The 15,092-nt window shown below is 35.1% G+C and overlaps 3 protein-coding genes and 1 long non-coding RNA gene across 4 annotated transcripts; 2 read left to right on the top strand and 2 right to left on the bottom strand.

Annotated features, from left to right (window-relative positions):
• Nucleotides 1-875: 875 nt before the first annotated feature.
• Nucleotides 876-3,298, top strand: LOC124453011 (activin receptor type-1-like). Its single transcript, XM_047003687.1, has 5 exons — nt 876-1,038; nt 1,366-1,683; nt 1,765-2,664; nt 2,743-2,876; nt 2,956-3,298. The coding sequence occupies exons 1-5, from the start codon at nt 984-986 to the stop codon at nt 3,115-3,117; spliced, it is 1,569 nt and encodes a 522-aa protein (XP_046859643.1). The 5' UTR covers nt 876-983; the 3' UTR covers nt 3,118-3,298.
• On the bottom strand, nt 3,261-5,252 carry LOC124453012 (bis(5'-adenosyl)-triphosphatase ENPP4-like). Its single transcript, XM_047003688.1, has 2 exons — nt 4,432-5,252; nt 3,261-4,142 (listed from the first exon to the last, which is right to left on the bottom strand). The coding sequence occupies exons 1-2, from the start codon at nt 5,104-5,106 to the stop codon at nt 3,477-3,479; spliced, it is 1,341 nt and encodes a 446-aa protein (XP_046859644.1). The 5' UTR covers nt 5,107-5,252; the 3' UTR covers nt 3,261-3,476.
• A 208-nt stretch (nt 5,253-5,460) lies between these two features.
• On the top strand, nt 5,461-6,095 carry LOC124453495. The gene is made up of 2 exons (XR_006951089.1): nt 5,461-5,802; nt 5,915-6,095. It is a non-coding gene; the product is annotated as an uncharacterized LOC124453495 (long non-coding RNA).
• A 1,201-nt stretch (nt 6,096-7,296) lies between these two features.
• Nucleotides 7,297-8,040, bottom strand: LOC124453494 (protein FAM166C-like). The gene has a single exon (XM_047004310.1). The coding sequence runs from the start codon at nt 7,978-7,980 to the stop codon at nt 7,363-7,365; it is 618 nt and encodes a 205-aa protein (XP_046860266.1). The 5' UTR covers nt 7,981-8,040; the 3' UTR covers nt 7,297-7,362.
• Between the last annotated feature and the right edge of the window lie 7,052 nt (nt 8,041-15,092).

The following is a 15,092-nucleotide window of genomic DNA, read 5'->3' as shown; positions in this document are numbered from 1 at the left end:
ATGGCAGCCAATCATGATATCAGGTGAAAACATTGTTTAGCAGTGTATACATATTGTGCTTTTAGAAATTATATTAAACATTCTGGAGAAAAAGATTTTGTGGTTGCAAGAAAGATAGGTAAAATACGCATGGTACTGACTACATTTTAACAATTGGCCTGATTCTAAAGGTCTCCTTTTTTAGACACCTTGTATAAGTGAAAATCATTCGGACCAATCAAAAAATTTATTACATTTACATACAAACAATTGACATTTTCTCAAAACAAATAGTGATAAATCAAATATACTCAGTTGAAAGAAAGAATCACAAACCATTGATTATGAAGACTGAAAATGTGGTCCTGTGCCATGTTGGATTCATTTGTGCTGGTTTATGTATACATAAGAAAGCATGAAAGCACATAAAAAAGTACTACTAAAACAGCCCAGAATCAAATTAAATGTTTACAGAAACAACAGCTATTGCAATGCCACACAAACCTTTACAAAAATACATAAAATGATTTATTATATCCCAAAATAACATCATAAGCCTTATCTTTTGTTGATACTAAAACAAAATAATTTAAAGAAGTGAGATAAATCAAGTCTGGCAAAGCTGAATGACATTTAATTTTTAAATGTTGAAAAAGTAGAAAGCAGCCCCCACCATCTCATCCCCACTTGGTGATGGACAAAGTTTGATTATTCAATGGATAATTTAATCTGTTTATTTTTTATTAATTTACTAACTGCAATATATTACATTATATATTATACATTAATATTCACCTTTATCATTTGAAAAAAATATTTATGAATTATTCCGTATTGTATTATAACTTTATACTTGACTAGCATACTTTTGGCGTATCCGTTTCAATTCAGACACATGTCATGAAAGATGGCGTCTTTTGGTCTACGAATTTGATGTGAACTGTCAAGTAAAAGTTTGATTAAGCCTTTTCTTGTGTCGACGAAGATTACTCAACGTACTCACGATGTTTGTAAGAACTACAGTCATACTATCTCTTCTTGTGTTGGTAAAGAGCTCAGGTATAAGTTAAGTTTCAAAATCTTGCGTGTCGCACTGTCGAGCGCCCATATACGCGGTGGCTGTAGCCTATATATTCCTAAATAATTATTTTTTGTTAGTACTACAGTCGTTGTTAGTACTATGTACGATAAATTATCGTCTACTGTACCATTTATTTAAATACAACTTAATCGAGAGAAGATTGACTATAATTCTGAATGACTGAATTATAGAATATGCCAATAAATAGTGAATAGACAGCATTTCGTTGGGGTAAATGAAATGTACTGTTAGAGTTAGACAAGTGGCTTACATTGTTCTTTTTACTTTGATTTTTTATCATACAGGAAGATTTCCCACATTTTCTAAGAATGAGAACAATGGGAAAGATAAAATTTATAAATGCAACTGCAATATGTGGCAATGTCTACAATCCAAACAGTTAAGTTGTAATTCAACCGAAGGCTGTTTTGCTCATTTTGAGAGAGAGCCGCACATTTCTGAAAAATATGGCTGTCTTTATACATACAATCCTGAAAAGTTGAATCCTAGATGTATTATTGTGAAGAAAGCAAATTCAACTACAGTTATGTCTGCCAAGATATGTTGCCACACCGACTACTGTAATATGCCCAGTCTAATTGAAAAATATTTTCCAAAAAAAGGTATGCTCATAGATTGTTGTATTATTTGTCAACTAGTGACAATGGCATTGTTTTTTTATTCTTTTGTTATATTTGTTATAGAGTCTGAACCTGGTGAAAACTCAGAGTTGCTTGAACTTATTTTCTCTATATTTGGGCCAATCTTTGCTCTTGTGTTGGTGTTAGGAGCACTTTATTTCCTTCAACCATACATTAGGAAGGCTGTACTCAAGGAAAAAAAAGTTGTCTCTACTGGAGAATGCAGTGGGGGAAGTTCATGGGGTGGATGTGTTGACCCCTCCTCTGGTAGTGGTTCTGGCTTGCCACTACTTGTTCAGCGTTCAGTTGCACGGCAAGTGGATCTTCTTGAGATCATAGGAAAGGGACGTTACGGAGAAGTATGGAAGGGAAAGTGGCATGGTGTATACATTGCAGTGAAAATGTTCTCTTCCGTTGATGAACAGTCATGGGTTAGGGAGACTCAGATTTATCAAACTGTCATGATCAACCATGACAACATATTAAGTTTTATTGCATCTGATGTTGCAACAAAAGATTCAACCACACGAATGTGGCTTATGACTCACTATCATCCCAATGGATCCCTATATGACTTCCTAAATAACAACACAGTAGATGCTAAGATAATGATATCTTTGGCCAAGTCAGCAATATCTGGTATCACTCATCTACACACGGAAATTAATGGATTGAATGCCAAACCATCAATTGCACATCGTGACATCAAGTCAAAGAATATACTTGTCAAGAATGATTATACGTGTGCAATTGCTGATCTTGGACTTGCCGTCATTCTCCGCAAGGATCAGAATCAAGTAGATATTGATACAAGTAACAATCGTGTTGGAACAAAACGATACATGGCACCTGAAGTTCTTGATGAGACGATGGATCCTACGTGGTTTGACTCTTATAAGAGAGTGGATGTTTATGCTTTTGGTCTGGTGTTGTGGGAACTATCAATGAGAACCGCAACTAGTAGTAAGTGATCACAAAGACTTGAATCCTCTTTTTTTTACAAATACATTGCATCGCTGTCTCTTTCATTTGATTCTGTAGATGTGAAAGCCAAAGAATATCAGCCACCATTTTATGACATGGTGCCTAATGACCCTAGTTTTGAAATTATGAAGGAAGTTGTTTGCGTAGAGAAGAAACGTCCTCTGTTTCCAAATGAATGGAATAGTGACAAGGTATTGTAGTCATCACTTAATCATTTAATTGGTTTTATTTAATATTTATGGGCTAACATATAACAATGCTTATGCATAGCTTCTTAATGGTACAATGGCAATCATCAAGGAGTGTTGGAGTCAAAATTCTGCTGCCCGCTTAACATCATTGAGGATTGATAAAAAACTAAGCAAATTGTGGATGGACTGCCAAAGTGAAACCCCCATGTCTGTAGTTGAACAAGGTGTATTGGCTGTATAAACATTTTCTTGAAAAAAATTGTTATTTTATGTCCTCACAGGGGATTGTTTGCCTTTTTACATGACCAAAGAATTTATAATACTCCTTAAACAAATTAAAGTGGGTTGTCACTTGTAAATAAGAAAAGCTGTTTATGATACATATTTGGAAAAGTAGTTTTAATCAATTCCTTATTGTAGAATTTGCAGAATGTCTGAGTACTTTTTCCATTCTGCAATAACAAGTTTATGGTTTAACATCAAACTTTTATACAATACCAATGACTCAATAATAGTTGCATAGAATGTGCTTTTTGAAACTGACATTACAACGGTTAAAATTCTTCAACCCAATCATTACTGGGGTATTGAGGAATGTAATCATGATAGCAAAATATTTTCAAGGTCCAACACGTCATAATGCACTCGTGAAGACTTGCGACAGTTCCTTATTAAGCAATACACCATAAACATCAACACAAGACCAGAAATAATCATTGCAAAAATAAGCAGTTCAAAGCTTGACCCATTTATATCAGAAAGCATTTGTAAAACAGCAGTCAGATCTCCATCATTCTCTGCAGGAGTTACACCCAATAAATGGCAGATTAAGGGATATATGTGAACAATGCTGAACTCTGACATATTGTAATTTTTTTTGAATGCCGGGCCATGGGCAATGAAAAATGGATGCATGTCTTTTAAAGAATTGTTATAGCCATGAGCACCTTTCTCAGAGTCAACAAATGAAATATTTTGAAAGATCCTGTAACCCAGATCACATGCCAAAAATATTGGAGTCACTCTACGGTTGTTCTTGTAATGCCATTGTGAAGGAATATCCTCTTTGTGATATGCTGTCATGTGAGGAATGTTGCTTAAGTTTTTGTAAACATTCTCTGTCTCTCCTTCATGGGGGATAATGAAGGAGTTAACTCCACTGTCAATCAACTCATATTTATCACGAGAGATATAGTCATCCAAGAAAATAACTTTTTCTGGGCTTATTTCAGTCATCCCATGATCACTGGTCAAAATTATATTAACCTAAAAAAGATGTGCAATTGAATATACAAAATATATTATTTTACAAAAACCAGGACTTAATTGAGGCACTATACTTAAATACACTCTTGAATAACATATTTGATACCTTTGTGAGTAGGTACAAAAACTTTACCTGATTGCATAATGCCTTTTTGCAGAGCAGAAGTCTGACTAAACGCATTGTACTATTAAATAAGGTTTTCATAGAACCAACTGTGCTATTGAATATGTTATTCTAGAGTAAACAGTGTACATGTAATATTTCTATGAAGCAAAGTAATGCAGATACCTTATCAAATAAATCCACCTTCTTTAACTTGTCCACTAAATATCCTGTAACATTGTCCAACTTGAGAATGGCATCCACCACTTCCTTAGAATTTGGTCCAAATACGTGCCCAACTGCATCAGGTTCATCAAAGTACATAGCAACAAAATTCACGGGTGGATCCTTGGTCAATTGTTGCAAAACTATATCAACAATTTCCTTAAATGGAAGTTTACTGTTGTATGGTGGAGAAAAACCTGCCTTCTGACCATGGTAAGGCACAGAGCCACCGACCCAATTTATGACAGCACTTAGACGTTTATCACCTGCCTTCTGGTTGGTGATCCACAATGGTTCACTTGCATTGTACCATTTTGGATCAACAGTTTCCATTGTGAAAAACTCTTTATACACGGGATCCCACATCCTATTGTTAATGATACCATGATTTTCTTCGTAACGACCAGTTACTATACTGTAGTGATTTGGAAATGTTTTCGTGACAAAATTATTCAAGACTGATGCTTTAACTCCATTCTTCGCAAGACTAGATAACGTCTTTGTTTCCACATTATCCAAATAATTCCAACGAAAGCCATCAAATGAGATCAAAATCACTGTGGGTTTCCTCTCTTCGTGCCCAATGACTTTTAGAGAAAAGAGCAATACTTTAAAAACCACAATTAAAAGCAGCATAATTTGCTTTTTTAATGGCGGAAACTGAAACACATCAATTGCAGTGATACATTTTAAAGCAGTAGAAACGTGATATCTTTATACGTGCAAGCGGTGCAACGTAAAAGCTAGAAATTTCTCACATGATATTTGCAAGACTTTAGTTCTATAAACATAGTCCACTTTATATAAATTTATATAACTATATAAATTTATATTAATATATAACTTTACTATATAAATTTCGATAATTTTGGTCATTTCGCCATTCTCGTTACGTCAACGTGTCAATATTTATGACCATAACAATGAATGATCCATAAACATTTCCTGTAAAATTCCTACGCTTCCCGGATGTCATTTTGTTGCAAATGAGCAACGTTATCGCTTGGCAACTAAATAGTTGCCATGGTATCTGGTCATAATTGATATATTGATTGTTTGCTTTTGCGAGCATTGGAAAGCTTTTTTCAAAGATCACTTCTAGACTGAATTTGCATGTAAGTTAAAAGAAACGCTTTTGATAAAACATGAATACTGAATCGTGGTGTCGAGTCGAATGCCGTAACTCTGAACAATGGACGCGATCCAATCGAAAACATTTCAGTAAAGCATTTGAAAGTAAAGTGTTTAATGAACGACATGACTCGGAGGAAAGACTACATTTTCCAAAGAAAGATCAGGTTCTAAGGGAACGCAGACATTTTCCTGAAAAATGTGAGTTTACAAAATCTTATATTGATATTTCTCGCTAATACATCTGAAGCTATGTACTTTGTAAAATGGTTAAAATATGTCAGCGTTGTAACTTTTTATATTTGTTTACCAGATATATGTAATCTGAAATGATGAAAATGAAGCCTGTCTGTCTATGGTTGGAAAGAAAGATAGGGATATTTTTGAAAAACACGAATTTTGCATGGGAAACTCATAGAACTATCAGATTACACCATGTATTGTTTGTATTAATAGAGAAGTATAGTAAAAATAAAATCAGTTTTCCTGATGAAGAATGATGTAGTTTTGTGGGTTGTTGACGGGAAAAGCTTTCTTGTACTGTCGAGTATTTACCCTAATTTTTCTCGCATATGACTTTTAGACAACTTGTTTTGTAAGCTGATTAGTAAAATACCAGCAAGGCAAACAAGGAATGCAATTTTGTAACAGCTTACCGTTGCTCTGTGTAAAAAGGTGTGTCAATGAAATGTGTATTTGTAAAATCATACCGAAGCAATTATTTACGTCACCGATCACTTCACTGAATTATTTTTAAAATGTCAGACTTGCAAACTTTAATAAAAGAGCTCAATTTTCTATTTTTGATTTCAAAAAGTAGACTCTGTATAGTAAACATGTGTAAAGTCTATGCGCCATATTGGTACTTTGTAATTAGTAATTTTGATGTTTCATTGACAAATTAAAGATAAAAGTGCAACAACGTACTAAAACATGTGTCCTAAAAACACGTTCAAAATCTTCACATTCACAGAGTGAGGCTTCAAATCACAACATAAGAAATTCCATTGGTATTTCCCTTCTACTGATTCTGACTGTCTGATTTGAATATATTTTTTTTTGCAAAAATCTTTCCATTGATGAAAAATTGAGTTTGCCGTTTATTAGTGGGAGTGCGATTTCTGAGTCGCATTTAATAAATCACAGAAAGAAATTTATTGCCTATTTGCAAATCATTTGGGCGCTAGAGCAAATATTATAAAATAATTTTATCATCTAATCCTCTAACGTACTCGTCCATAATAAGGGGGCAAAATTTAGGCGACCATCAATATTTCAAAGTTCAACTCCCGCTGTACTGTATAAGTTGGTCCGCTCGTAGTCCCCTTCTATGGAGTGTGAGGTTCTATAGAAATTCTTCTCGGGAGAAAAGAATAGAAGTCAAAGGAAATGGATGAAAAACCTTCATATTTTTCATCGACGTTGTATCATATGATTCTTACCACATGTGGTTTTCATCGTATAGTATTCACCATGTGATTCTCATTGGTGGTCGAAAACTAGTAACATGTGCTAATATCTTCAATCAAATACCATGAGTAAAAGTAAGATGTTCGGATGGCGATTGGACTTTTTTGATAGAGCGTATTTGTAGAACACGCAACTATTACCCAAAACTCATTCTTAGAAATGAGAGTACGTTTCTCATGCTTACACGTTTGGTGGAATAGTTGAAAAGAGACCTCAGTACGACAATTTACAACAATATAAAATGTGAATATATTAAAGTTTCATTTAACACTTCACGTCGTATAACACAACTCAAATTTCAGGTATTTCCTGATGATGATTGAAGTCAGACGTGCCTGAATATAGTTCGAAATATTTAGGCCCTCTTTCTGTTAACCACGAATACTCCAAGGCCCCTTTATAGGGAGAGGGATAGTTCTTGATAGACGAGGAGAATTTTGAGTGAGAAAACTGATCCTCGTCTACATGAGCGTAATGAAAGTAGTCGACCTGATGTTTGGTGCCTGTTAAATCTTTGTAATTTTGCCGATGTTCTTCTTTCTTTTCGACAAAAAACTTTATCTGTCTCTCTTTATCTGGTAATCTATTAAAGAGTTTACAATCAGGACGATTCAATCTCTCGTTTCTCGTGGTACATCTTGCTCCTAGAACTCTATCAGGACTGTCACTGTATTTAGAAGGTCGAACTTCCATTCTTCTAGAGGCTATGTTATTTTTGAGGATATTTTCAACAATATTTGGTCTTCTGTGATCTTGAAACCATTTTGTTGACCCTTCACGATGTTCGACGTTTTTTCCAAAGTCCTGCGGCCGTTCTGAGGTGTAATAGGGATAGCCAGGGACGGATTTTGGATGTCGATAGCTTTCCTTGCTGGTAGTTGCATATTTATTGTGCATATAACAAGCCATTTGAGCAGTTAGTGTGATTCTGTGACTGTCACCCGAGACATATGTTTACAGAGGAATTTGTTTATCGTAACGTAGTTGCTAAGGAACAAACACTTGCCTTGCATGGAAGTGCAATCAATAATTCATGTATAGAATATTCCGAGACATATATTTTCAGAAGAAGCAAAGTTTTTGATTCAACAGAATTCTCTCCTCGCTAAATTGATCTTTTGCAAATTTAAAGAAGACCTAAAGCAACAAAAATTATTTGCCTTGTGATTTTTTTTACAATTCCAATATCTCAATTCTCTATTTATACCTGTTTCAAGGACTTCAGCTCATCTTAGTTCTAGGAAGTATTATATGGTTATAGGTACCATTCTTTGAGTAGTTCCATTCACCGATGTTGAATACCATGATTGTTTATCAACACTGGGTGAATAATATATGAAAAATTTAAGTTTGCACCATCTTAATGTCCCATTCGAAATACCATGAGAGAAAGGTCAATTGTCATGTGCATTTTACGTACAAGATGTCTCAAGAATAAGACTTTCAAAGAAATCAAATCATCAGTGTTATAATTCAAATACCTCGTCATTTTTTAAGTCTATGAAAGAATAAAATATCGTGAACTTCGCACATGTATTACATATCTTTGCTACACTAAGCTCTTAGAAATTTAGCATAAAATATGCTTATTAATAATGCGCAATATTGTACCCGTGGGATTAGCATATATGAGGTGATCAAGCAATGAATTTGCCAAACCAAAAGAAAATCAACTGGACAAAACAAAAGTTAATTTCATAACAACTTAAAAGCAATTCAGACTTTTTACATCAACAATAGCAATAAATGAAAACCAGTCAAGTGCAAGAAGTATGAAAACAGAAAATATGGTCTGAGGAGTGATCTGTGTTCGTTTATGCATACATAATAAAGAATGAAAAAATATAAAGTATGCAGCTGAACCGATCCAGATTAAATGTGAACAGAACCAACAACAGCATGCAAATATAATGGCAAGTTAAGATCGAATTCGACAAAGGGAGCGATAACTTGGAAATGAACCGATTATAACATCAAGAAGTTCAGCTAAAACACCACGTGGATGGCAAAACCATGTCAACGTTGATGTTGAGGAAGAATTAGCGACTGACTGGAAGGGATTTTCAATGAGGATTACACGCAAACTATAAACTATCAAAGCGGAATTACAGCGATGTCTACCAGAATATTCTTGTGCTATAGTACATATACCGGACCATAGCTGTCAACTTAGCATTTGATAAACATGGAGTTTATATCGAAGCAGCAAAGTTGTCACAACGAGTGTCAACGTAACGGAACAGCCCAGTTTTGGAAGGTCGTTACATAAAGGATTCAAATAACAGCTAATTTTCTCTTCACAGTATTTAAAGAAGAATGTTGCTACGTCGTCAAATATGTGGTCAAAATGAAAAACAATAAACATATGGGTTAATATGATCTGGATGTTTACAAGCTTCTTGAGGCCCTTTCTTCAATCCTTTGGAAGAAGTTATCATTTTGGAACTTAGCTAATACCTGATGCTCTAACGTCGATTCATAAATGTATCGTCATCCTCATATATAACTACGAATTGGTATGATCAAACTAATACTGACAGAAGCCGCTAAAAGATATCCATCATCCTAGGGAAACGTGCCGCATACATGAAACATCTGTACAGATATAACTATCTTTATGTCTTTCAATATAAGTTATCCAATGTTATGTATACTTTACGTATGATCAAAATAACATTGATGTATAAAATTTATAACAACGCTTGCACTCTTTCCGAACACCTTAATTTTACCAATACTGATATTTGCTTTCTTGCAATCTCTTTGATTCGAAGCTCTTCCATAATCTTGTTTCGAGACCTTTAATGGTCACTTTTTTTTGCATTAATTATTACAAAGCAGGAATGGCACATTAAATTGAGCATTAGTCTCCAACGAACTCTCTGGTCTACTACAAGACACAACCTTTCGGGGTTGTAAAGTGGAGGTTCAAACCCTGTCTGGAATAAGATATAGTTAGGTCTAGGTTGAGCTAAGAAATGAGAAAATAGTGCTGGTTAACAGTGCAAAAGTGGCATTTCTATTACTGAGTTTTTAGAGAATGGAATGCGACACTTAGTATAAATTCAGAAAAATTCGCTCTCCGATGAGAAGGAGGAAGGAGGAGAGCGAAGAAAAAAAAAGATAGGATCCCATGCAAAAAACCACTCTTAAAAAAACTAAGTCTTTTGCTCAAATTTTTTTATGACTCCCTGTGATCAGGGAGTTATTTTTTTAAATTTTGAAAAGTCAGGAAACCCAAGAGCAAACAGAACGCCCTAATATTCCCTTTCTTACCTCCGAGCACTTGTTCCTCAGTTCAACTTTCTGTCTTCCACATCCGCCTCGTACACCTAAGTGTGTCAGCAGAGGGGCGAACCAAGGATCTTGTGCACGGGAGGTCAGTGATGTCGAACTAAGCGCCCAACATCGGCCAGTTGAGCTAAGCGCTCATCATCGAATGCTTTAGGTTTTTTGGCGTATTTCATCAATTTTTTAAACTTTGAAGTGAAAGAAAACGATGATCAGATCAGTATTGAACCCGAGATGGTGCGATAGCCATACTGACAAACACAAGTGTTCCACTCAGTAAAGAAAACAACATGGATTTGAACCTTGAAAGGTCTGAGCACCGCACCGACAACTATACCTCTCATCCAGACGACAGACACACGATTTCGATGAAATCATGTCGAGTGATTAGCAAAAAACAACATTTATTGCACCCATTTCTTCAGGCTCAAACTTATAATGTTTAGTATGTTTGACTTATTTGTCACCCTCACTCCAAAGATGAAGAAAGGAATTTACTTGGCTTTCCTATCAAGCTCTAAATAACATAGTTTGGCATTTCATGTTCTTACAGCAAGGAGCAGGACGTATAAAGTATACACAATTTTAGGAATTGCCATGTGGTAAATGAAGACATTTACGCGCATGTTCCTTAGTCAGTTTAATGGCGTTAGAGGATTATTTTGTCGGTTTCGACTTAGCTAACGTATTTTTTATTATCATACATAACAACATTGTAATAGCTTCTACAAAAATCAATAGTTCCCGTGGAACAGTCATCACTTTAAGTTTAAGCACTTACCTATGTAAGTTTACATAGCCGTGTGAAGACAGAATATATTTTAACCGTCTTTCGACACAAATTAAAATAGAATTGATATCAAACCAACCCTTACGATCAATGACAAAAAAGTAAAGTGTTCCATAGCTCTTGGAGTTCAAATAGACAAAAAGTTGAACTGGAAATAACACCTCGAATATATATTTATTATACATAAAATATCGTCAGGTATTGAAGCTGTAAAGAAAATAAAATTATTTATTAATAGAAGCAGTTTGGTTTTGGTAATAATTCGCTTTAATCCAGCCATATTTTGACTATTGTTGTGAGGTTTGAGACAAACTCGGAAAGATCTCTGGGAAAGGCTCCAAAAGTTGTTGAATAGTAGGGCAAGACTGATTATGAATGTAAAGAATGAACAAGGTCAGTCTGCGTAAGCTCGTAACTCCCTTGGCTGGAGGTCAATTGAAGAACTCAGAGCAGAAATTAAAGCTATAGAAGTATGTACAAAACAGTCAGTAAGTAACGTAGCTCCCAGTAGACTGATTATAATCTAAAAGATTGTTCCACTGAGCTCTATTGTCTAATGTCAAAGACGAAATTCTGAAAACAAAGTTTTTGCTTTGACAAAGCTTAACTATGGAAGCAGGTATTTAATAAGATAAGAAGTACAATATTGTTAGATTCGTTTTGTACCTCAAAGATTTCCAATATACTTTATTTGTAAATTTTTCCTAAATCAGTAATTTCTTCTTTATAGTTTAGTCTTTTAAAAATTGTAAACACACCACTTTCGTAATCCAGTAAAAAATATGTTAGACAAAGTCTACAAGACAAGCCCACGATTTTTCAACATTTTGTTCATATAAAATGACAATTACATTGATTACATTTGAAGTCATTTATATTACTATAAGCACGTTTTTGCTAAATATACTATTTCTTGTTCAAAAGCGCATCGTAACTGTATAAGTTTAGTGTTGAATGGACAACGTCAACTTTAAACACGAGTATGATTTTTTGCCACAAAGAAAAGCGAACGATTTTTACAGAATGTCATACGCCTCTGTAAACTTACATAGGTAAGTGCTTAAACTCAACTACAAAATAAGAAAAAGTGATGTCTGTTTCACGAGAACTATTGGTTTTTGTAGAAGCTATTACAATGTTGTTATGTATGAAAATAAAAAATACGTTAGCTAAGTCTAAACAGACAAAATAATCCTCCAACGCCATTAAACTGACTAAAGAACATGCGCGTAAATGTCTTCATTTACCACATGGCAATTCCTAAACCTGTGTATACTTTATATGTCCTGGTCCTTGCTGTAAGAACATGAAATGCCAAAATATGTTATTTAGAGCTTGATAGGGAAGCCAAGTAAATTTCTTTCTTCATCAATGGAGTGAGGGTGACAAATAATAAGTCAAACATACTAAACATTGTAAATTTGAGCCAGAAGAAATGGATGCAATAAATGTTGGTTTTTGCTAATCACTTGACATGTTTTCATCGAAATCGTAAGTCTCTCGTCTGGATGAGAGGTATAGGTGTCGGTGCGGTGCTCAGACCTTCCCACGTTCAAATCCATGTTGTTTTCTTTACTGAGTGGAACACTTATGGTTGACAGTATGGCTATCGCACCATCTCGGGTTCAATACTGATCTGATCATCGTTTTCTTTCACTTCAAAGTTCAAAAAAATGATAAAAAACGCGAAAAAAACCTAAGTGTTCGATGATGAGCGCTTAGCTCAACTGGCCGATGTTGGGCGCTTAGTTCGACATCACTGACCTCCCGTGCACAAGATCCTTGGTTCGCCCCTCTGCTGACACACTTAGGTGTACGAGGCGGATGTGGAAGACAGAAAGTTGAATTGAGGAACAAGTGCTCGGAGGTAAGAAAGGGAATATTAGGGCGTTCTGTTTGCTCTTGGGTTTCCTGACTTTTCAAAATTTAAAAAAATAACTCCCTGATAACAGGGAGTCATAAAAAAATTTGAGCAAAAGACTTAGTTTTTTTTAAGAGTGGTTTTTTGCATGGGAACCTATCTTTTTTTTTTCTTCGCTCTCCTCCTTCCTCCTTCTCATCGGAGAGCGAATTTTTCTGAATTTATACTAAGTGTCGCATTCCATTCTCTAAAAACTCAGTAATAGAAATGCCATTTTGGCACTGTTAATCAGCATTATTTCCTCATTTCTTAGCTCAACCTAGATCTAACTTTACCTTATTGCAGACAGGGTTTGAACCTCCACTTTGCAACCTCGAAAGGTTGTGTCTTGTAGTAGACCAGAGAATTCGTTGGAGACTAATGCTCAATTTAATGTGCCATTCCTGCTTTGTAATAATTAATGCAAAAAAAATGATGACCTTTAAAGGTCTCGAAACAAGATTACGGAAAAGAGTCAAAGAGAATGCAAGAAAGAAAATATCATTATCGTAAAAATAAGTCGTACAAAATGTGTTGGTACAAAGAGTTAAAGTGTAGTAGTTTTTATAATGGGTTATATAGATAGTCACATACAAACATTCATAATAAGCTATATATCGAAAGACATAGATGCAACTATGTCTGTGCAAATCTTACATTTACAGCATGTTTCATACGGTAATGATATTAAGATTTCTAGTTGTGGCGACTGTCAATAGTATTTTTATTGTTCCATTTCTTTTTGTCGTTGATAAATATGACGATGACCGATTCACGGCTTCACGTTGATGGATCAGACTTTCAACCAGCTGAGAACATTTTGAAAAGATCCAAGAACGAGCTATGAAGAACTTACGGGCCTTCCTATAGTAGGAAATGCATTTCGTTATCGTTCAGCTTTTGCAGAGTATTCTTTACGAATGTCGTACAGATTTCACGCGTCACACTCTCCAATTGAACAACATGGTTTGTGACACCAAAAGTATGTCCACCATAGATTTACAAATTTTTATTTTGGCTGCATAGTTGACGACGTAGCCACATACATCTCTAAATGCTGTGAAGAAACCAGCTGTCATAAGACACCACAGTGTACAGTCGTGGTGGCGTCAGTTCTATACAACACTTGGTCCGTTGTGTTACAGCAGCTCTCGATGTCAAAACTTCCAAATAAAGTGTATGCTTATCACATGCTTTGATATGGCGCAGAATATCCACTAACATATGTTTTTTTTTCTGGAAGACATCGTTCTAACTCCGCTTCGATAGTTTATAATTGTGTAATCCTCAGTAAGAATTTCTTCCCTTCATCCGCCAATTCTTCCTCGACGTCAAGGTTGACGTGTTTCGCCCTCCACGTGGTCTTTCATCTTAACTTCCTTCTGTAAATTGGTTTATATCGAAGTTATGGCTCCCCTCGTCAAATTTTACTTGTCCCTTGCTCTCCCATTGCGGTTGCTGTTTCTGCTAACATTTAATCTGGACTGTTTCAGTTGTACATTTATGTGCTCTCACGCTTATTATGTACGGAGTGTATAAAACAACTGTACATTGTATGCACAAGCTTATACGTTAGAATTTCAACGAATGTGCAAATAATTAAGCTTCGGGGATTTACAATCGTAATTGAAATTTACTTTGTATGAATATTGTGATGGTACTGCATGGATGGGGAAACGTATTTTCAAATCCCAGTAGCGTAATTATTTGCACAGCCATCGAAATTATAATGCATGATCTTGTGCATACGATTATCGTCTTTGCAGTTTTTTAATGCATCCTGTCTGTGTATATAGCTGAACACACTTAAATAAGTACCTCTATTCTCACCTTTGTGTGTACCTTTGTGGCTAATTTTTTTTTTGTCTACCTTTATGTCTACCCTCCTTTGTGTTTACCTTTATCTTTACGTTAGTGTCTACCCTTTTGTCTACTTTCGTGATTACTTTGTTTGTACCGTTAAATCTATCTTTGTGTCTTCTACCTTTTGCATACATTTTTGTCTATCGTAATGTTTACCTTTATCTCCATCTTCGTGTC

This window comes from Xenia sp. Carnegie-2017, unplaced genomic scaffold, assembly GCF_021976095.1.
Source record: "Xenia sp. Carnegie-2017 unplaced genomic scaffold, XeniaSp_v1 HiC_scaffold_25, whole genome shotgun sequence".
NCBI lineage: Eukaryota > Metazoa > Cnidaria > Anthozoa > Malacalcyonacea > Xeniidae > Xenia > Xenia sp. Carnegie-2017.
This window is presented reverse-complemented; position numbering and strand designations above follow the sequence as displayed.

What these genes read in the sequence shown, in the direction of transcription:
- LOC124453494 (XM_047004310.1), bottom strand. Translation starts at nt 7,980, where the DNA reads ATGGCTTGTTATATGCACAATAAATATGCAACTACCAGCAAGGAAAGC.
- LOC124453011 (XM_047003687.1), top strand. Translation starts at nt 984, where the DNA reads ATGTTTGTAAGAACTACAGTCATACTATCTCTTCTTGTGTTGGTAAAG. An exon ending in AAAATATTTTCCAAAAAAAG is followed by an intron (nt 1,684 to 1,764) that starts GTATGCTCATAG and finishes TATTTGTTATAG; the next exon opens with AGTCTGAACCTGGTGAAAAC. An exon ending in AATGAGAACCGCAACTAGTA is followed by an intron (nt 2,665 to 2,742) that starts GTAAGTGATCAC and finishes TTGATTCTGTAG; the next exon opens with ATGTGAAAGCCAAAGAATAT.
- LOC124453012 (XM_047003688.1), bottom strand. Translation starts at nt 5,106, where the DNA reads ATGCTGCTTTTAATTGTGGTTTTTAAAGTATTGCTCTTTTCTCTAAAA. An exon ending in AGGTGGATTTATTTGATAAG is followed by an intron (nt 4,143 to 4,431) that starts GTATCTGCATTA and finishes CATCTTTTTTAG; the next exon opens with GTTAATATAATTTTGACCAG.